General features: G+C 54.2%; 1 protein-coding gene across 1 annotated transcript in view; it reads left to right on the top strand.

Moving 5' to 3' along the window:
• The first annotated feature begins 5,094 nt into the window (after window positions 1-5,094).
• CLPP (caseinolytic mitochondrial matrix peptidase proteolytic subunit) overlaps window positions 5,095-6,605 on the top strand; it is a 9,175-nt gene continuing 7,664 nt past the window's right edge. The window contains exons 1-3 of the mRNA XM_026455529.1: window positions 5,095-5,409; window positions 5,508-5,579; window positions 6,055-6,151. Of these exons, the coding sequence (XP_026311314.1) occupies window positions 5,212-5,409; window positions 5,508-5,579; window positions 6,055-6,151 (367 nt within the window). The 5' untranslated portion in view covers window positions 5,095-5,211. The remainder of the gene's footprint in view (window positions 5,410-5,507; window positions 5,580-6,054; window positions 6,152-6,605) is intronic.

Below are 6,605 nucleotides of genomic sequence, written 5' to 3'. Positions count from 1 at the left end.
CACAGTGACATGGGCGAAACTGGAGTACCTGTTAGGGAGCTATTAACAATGAAGAAAGTGAAAAGCAGTTGCAATGCGGAGAAATGAAGCTGATTAAACAAAGGGAGACAGGGAGGGCACCTAAGAGGACCCCGCCACCCCACGTCAGAGGTTGGGCAGGCAGGGCGTGCAGGGCAGCGTCCAGAGGAGTGGAGGAGTGGCTGCAGGGATGGTGGCAGCTGCTGTCCTGGCCCTTCTCCCCAGGGCGGGGGCAGGAGCTGGGGCCCTGGGGGAACCGGCCGGGCAGGGCCACCCCCCTGACTCACAACAGAAACTGGGACAGCGGCTGTAATCCCAGCTACTTGGGAGGGTGAGCCAGGAGAATCACTTGAACCCAGGAGGCAGAGGATGCAGCGAGCCGAGATCACGCCACTGCACTCCAGCCTGGGCGTTAAGAGCAAAAGTTCATCTCAAAACAAAACAAAACAAAACAAAAAAAACGAATCACAGCAGACTCCTGAAGTGAATTTTGATGTATAAGAAGGAGTTTACCAAGCAGTAAGTGGTAGACTCTTTTTTTTTTTTTTTTTTTTTGGTGACAGAGTGAGACCCTGACTCAAAACAGAAAAAGAGTCTACCAGCCGGGCGTGGTGGCTCACGCCTGTAATCCCAGCACTTTGGGAGGCAGAGGCGGGTGGATCCTGAGGTCAAGAGATCGAGACCATCCTGGCCAACATGGTGAAATCCCATCTCTACTAAAAATACCTCCTACTTCCTCAATCCTAGCTGGAAATAAAAGTAAGATTCCAGACCTCTGCCCAACACCCTCTGAGCCCAAATGCCGGCTCTCCACTGTGAGGCCCTGCCTGCCAGCGTTGGCTGCCATGTGGGCTTTCTGCTTTGTGAACCTGCAAGACATTCGCCTAACTCTGTCACCTTCAACTCCTTCCCTCTGTCTTACTCCTGATTCTACAGAACTGGGAGTGTCTGTGTCCTCTTCTATCTCCCCATCGGACTGGAGTCCCCTCAAGGTTACAGAGGGCACAAAATTATTCTTATCTAGGGTACCCAGCATCAAGTTTAAGAGTCTAGTGTCCCAGTACTTGGGAGGCTGAGGCAGGAGAATGGCGTGAACCCAGGAGGCGGAGCTTGCAGTGAGCCGAGATTGCGCCACTACACTCCAGGCTGGGCGACAGAGCGAGACTCCGTCTCAAAAAAGAGAGGAAAAAAAAAAAAAAGTCCAGTGGCCGGGCACAGTGGCTCATGCATATAATACCAACACTTTCGGAGGCAGAGGCGGGCAGATCATCTGAAGTCGGGAGTTCGAGACTAGCCTGACCAACATGAAGAAACCCCGTTGTTACTAAAAATACAAAGTTAGCTGGGTGTGGCGGTGCATGCCTGTAATCCCAGCTACTTGGGAGGCTGAGGCAGGAGAATCGCTTGAACCCGGGAGGTGGAGATTGCAGTGAGCCGAGATCATGCCATTGCACTCCAGCCTGGGCAACAAGAGCAAAACTCCGTCTCAAAAGAAAAAAGAGTCCAGCACAGCTCAGCATGATGGTTCATGCCTGTAATCCCAGCAGTTTGGGAGGCTGAGGCAGGAGGATCACTTAAGTCCAGGAGTTCAAGACCAGCCTGGGCAACATAGGGAGACCCTGTCTCTACAAAAAAATTTTAAGTTAGCTAGGCATGGTAGCATGTGCCTGTAGTCCTAGCTACTTGGGAGGCTGAAGTGGGAGGAGAGCTTGAGCCCAGAGGTTCAAGGCTGCAGTGAGCTCCGATCGCAGCACGGTGCTCCAGCCTGGGTGACAGAGCGAGACCCTGACTTAAAACAAAAAAAGAGTCTACCGGCTGGGCGTGGTGGCTCATGCCTGTAATCCCAGTACTTTGGGAGGCAGAGGCGGGTGGATCCTGAGGTCAAGAGATCGAGACCATCCTGGCCAACATGGTGAAATCCCATCTCTACTAAAAATACAAAAATGAGCTGGGCAGGCCGGGTGCGGTGGCTCATGCCTGTAATCCCAGCACTTTGGGAGGCCGAGGCGGGAGGATCACGAGGTCAGGAGATCAAGACCATCCTGGCTAACACAGTGAAACCCCGTCTCTACTAAAAATACAAAAAATTAGCCGGGCGTGGTGGCGGATGCCTGCAGTCCCAGTTATTTGGGAGGCTGAGGCAGGAGAATGGTGCGATCCCGGGAGTCGGAGCTAGGAATGAGCCGAGATTGTGCCACTGCACTCCAGCCTAGACAAGACTCTGTCTCCAAAAAAAAAGAGTCTACCACTTACTGTTTGGTAAACTCCTTCTTATACATCAAAATCCACTTCAGGAGTCGTCTGCTGTGATTCTTTTTTGTTGGTTTGTTTGGTTTTGTTTTTGCTCTTATTCCCCAGGCTGGAGTGCAGTGGCGCGATCTCGGCTCGCTGCATCCTCTGCCCCCTGGGTTCAAGTGATTCTCCTGACTCACCCTCCCAAGTAGCTGGGATTACAGGCATGCGCCACCATGCCCAGATTATTTTATATTTTTAATAGAGACACAGTTTCACTGTGTTGGTCAGGCTAGTCCCGAACTCCTGTCCTTAGGTGATCCACCCGCCTTGGGACCCCAAAGTGCTGGGATTACAGGCGTGAGCCACCACAACACCTCACCTGAACCTGCTGTGATTGGAAGGACTGCCTGGGAAAAAAAAAACACACACACACACACAAAAAGAAACAAAAAATAAAACCCACTTCAAATAGACCCCCATGTGGGAGGACCTGAGGACTTCTCAGACTTCCGTGGTCCCTGATCTAAGACATCAATAAATAATTCAAACTGGGCACTTTTTACACATTTTTGGACCCTTTCTGAGGACCTTCTACACAAATCTAGGAGGTAGGTTATCATTATCCCCACTCTGCAGATGCCTCCAAAGCCCTCTGCCTTTTACCTATCTCCTTTATCACCTCTTCATCTCTTGGTTCAATGTGCATTTAATGAGCACCTACTGTGTGTCAGGCACCATTCTAGACTTTGGGGATGAAGTAGTGACACTGGCTTTCGTGGGGATCTCTTAGAGTGAAGAGTGAAGAAGAGACGGTGTGTCACAGTGACCTGGGCGAAACTGGAGTACCCGTTAGGGAGCTATTAACAATGAAGAAAGTGAAAAGCAGTTGCAATGCGGAGAAATGAAGCTGATTAAACAAAGGGAGACAGGGAGGGCATCTAAGAGGAGCCCGCCACCCCACATCAGAGGCTGGGCAGGCAGGAGGCGCAGGGCAGCGTCCGGAGGAGTGGAGGAGTGAAGTCGTGACACTATCTTAGATAGTAACATTGAACTGAATGATGCAAAAGAATCTGCCTTGAGAAGGTGTGGCAAAAAAAACAGAAGTCCCAACATTACCATGAATCTTCCTACTTCCACCCTTTTGGCCATTCTTTTTCCTCTGCTGGAAATGCCTTTCCCCAGCTAACAAACTCCTACTTATCCTTCAAAGCCCAATTCCAATACCCGCTTCTCCTAGGAAAGCTTTCCAGTCTGATCTCCAGGCAGAATCTGCAACACCCTTCTCTGGGCTCCCACAGACTGGGGTCCCTCGCTCTACTCCACAGGTGGCCAAAAAATGAATGAGATCGGCCACAGCAGGCTGGAAGCTCTTCAAGGCCAAGATCCAGGCTAAGTCCTCTCTGGGACCCCTCTTCCAAGATGAGCTGTGGGAACACTGCAGCTTTTTTTTTTTTTTTTTTGAGACAGAGTCTCGCTTTGCCACCCAGGCTGGAATGCAGGGGCACGATCTCAGCTCACTGCAAGCTCCACCTCCTGGGTTCACACCATTCTCCTGCCTCAGCCTCCTGAGTAGCTGGGACTACAGGTGCCCACCACCTCGCCCAGATAATTTTTTGTATTTTTAGTAGAGACGGGGTTTCACTGGGTTAGCCAGGATGGTTTCGATCTCATGACCTCGTGATCCGCCCGCCTCGGTCTCCCCAAGTGCTAGGATTACAGGCGTAAGCCACCGTGCCCAACCCTGCAGCTATTTTTAAAATAAGGAAAAAGTGGGGTGTGGTGGCTCACACCTGTAGTCCCAGCACTTTGGGAGGCCAAGGTAGGAGGATCACTTGAGGCCAGGAGTTTGAGACCAGCCTGGGTGACATAGTAAGACTCCATCTCTAATATATATATATTTGCCAAATGTGGTAGTGCACAGCTGTAGTCCCAGCTACTCTGGAGAGCAAGGTGGGAGGGAGGGTCGCTTGGGCCCAGAAATTTGAGGCTGCATTGAGCTAGGATGGCGCCACTGCACTCCAGCCTGGACCACAGAGTGAGATTCTCTCTCAAAAAAATAAAAATAAATAAAATAAAGCAGAAACAGTAGAAAACAGAGACGAGGCCAGGCGCGGTGGCTCATGCCTGTAATCCCAGCACTTTGGGAGGCCGAGGTGGGAGGATCACGAGTTCAGGAGTTCAAGACCACCCTGGCCAACATGGTGAAACCCCGTCTCTACAAAAATACAAAAATTAGCTGGGTGTGGTGGTGTGTCCCTGTAATCCCAGCTACTGGGGCAGCTGAGCCAGGAGAATGGCTTGAATCCAGGAAGCAGAGGTTGCAGTGAGCCAAGATCGTGCCACCGCACTCCAGCCCGGGTGACAGAGCAAGACTTCGTCTCAAAAAAAAAAAAAAAAAAAGGGCTGGGCGCGGTGGCTCAAGCCTGTAATCCCAGCACTTTGGGAGGCCGAGATGGGCGGATCACGAGGTCAGGAGATTGAAACCATCCTGGCTAACACAGTGAAACCCCGTCTCTACTAAAAAATACAAAAAACTAGCCGGACGAGGTGGCGGGCACCTGTAGTCCCAGCTACTCGGGAGGCTGAGGCAGGAGAATGGCGTGAACCCGGGAGGCGGAGTTTGCAGTGAGTCGAGATCCGGCCACTGCACTCCAGCCTAAGCGACAGAGCGAGACACCGCCTCAGAAAAAAAAAAAAAAAGAAAAAAAAGAAAACGAAGACGAATTGGTCGGTAAGTGGTCTCGAACTCTGGATTCTAAAGCTTCTCCAGCCCCGCCCACTGTATTTACTTCACTGGCTCTTCCCTTTCAGGTTCCGACCCTAGCCCCGCCCCACCCTTAACGGCGCCCGCCCACACTCCCGGAAGTGGGCGGTCTAGCGAGCGTGCTCCTAGGCGCAAAGCACGCCGGAAGTTGTAGTTCCGACATCAGACGGAAGCCGACCGGGACTTCTGGAGGGATGTGGCCCGCAATATTAGTGGGGGGGGCCCGGGTGGCGGCATGCAGGTACCCCGCGCTGGGGCCTCGCCTCGCCGCTCACTTTCCAGCGCAGCGGCCGCCGCAGCGGACACCCCAAAACGGCCTGGCCCTGCAGCGGAGCCTGCACGCGACGGCGGCCCGGGCTCTCCCGCTCATTCCCATCGTGGTGGAGCAGACGGTACGGCGGCCGGGCGGGGACACGGCCCGGGGGCTCCGGGCTGGGTGGGGATCGGGGGGGCTGCCCGTGACCCCTCACCTACATCTTTCTACCCCCAGGGTCGCGGCGAGCGCGCCTATGACATCTACTCGCGGCTGCTGCGGGAGCGCATCGTGTGCGTCATGGGCCCGGTGAGCGCGCCGGGACCCTCCCCAGGACTCTCCCAAGCGCCTGCCCAGACCCCCTGCGCCCCTCCCTCCCTGGCCCCAGACTTACTTTCCCCAGGCTCCGCTCCCCTTCCAACCCCCTTCCCTCTCCTTCTGACTCCCCTCCTGGCTCCCGGTCTCCCCACCCGCTCCTTACCCCTTCCCCTCTGCTCCTCGCCTCTTGAGCTCCCACTGCCTTCCTGACACCTGGCACCGCTCTCCTCATTCCTACGCGCAAGGCTCTCCCCAGCCGTTCTGACCCTTTCCTTTCCTGTGTCCTGAGCCCGCCCTGGGTCCTAGCCACTACTCTCTCCCCATCCGCCTCTGGGTCCTAAATTCTTCCCCACCCCTTATATTTGGGCCCTGGTCCCCCTCCCTGGTTCTCTGACCCATCCCCAGCAGCCTTAAAACTGTCTCCCCGCCCCGAATCTGGGAACACCCGTGCCCTCTCCACCTGCAGATCGATGACAGCGTTGCCAGCCTTGTTATCGCACAGCTCCTCTTCCTGCAGTCCGAGAGCAACAAGAAGCCCATCCACATGTACATCAACAGCCCTGGTGAGCAGGGGCTTTCCTAGGTGCCAGGGGCGCTCGTCAGGGCGCGCGGGTGACTCAGGGGACCAGAATCCCGGGTCAGGGATGTTCTCTTTCTGGGAAAGGGTGCAGAGCGTCAGAGTTCCAGAAGTGGCTTGAAACCGCCAAAAGGTGCCTGTTGCTGGCTTTTGAGCCTCGGTTCACAAGTCAGGATGTGGCCTCTTTGATCCTGCACATACTGTTCTGCCAACCTGACCTGGCTGACATTTAAAAATTGTAAATTGGCCGGGCGCGGTGGCTCAAGCCTGTAATCCCAGCACTTTGGGAGGCCGAGACGGGCGGATCACGAGGTCAGGAGATCGAGACCATCCTGGCCAACACGGTGAAACTCCATCTCTACTAAAAAAATACAAAAAACTAGCCGGGCGAAGTGGCGGGCGCCTGTAGTTCCAGCTACTCGGGAGGCTGAGGCAGGAGA

The sequence above is a fragment of the Piliocolobus tephrosceles genome, chromosome 21 (genome assembly GCF_002776525.5).
Source record: "Piliocolobus tephrosceles isolate RC106 chromosome 21, ASM277652v3, whole genome shotgun sequence".
NCBI lineage: Eukaryota > Metazoa > Chordata > Mammalia > Primates > Cercopithecidae > Piliocolobus > Piliocolobus tephrosceles.
Note: the sequence above shows the minus strand (reverse complement) of the source record. Positions and strands in the feature narration are given on the sequence as shown.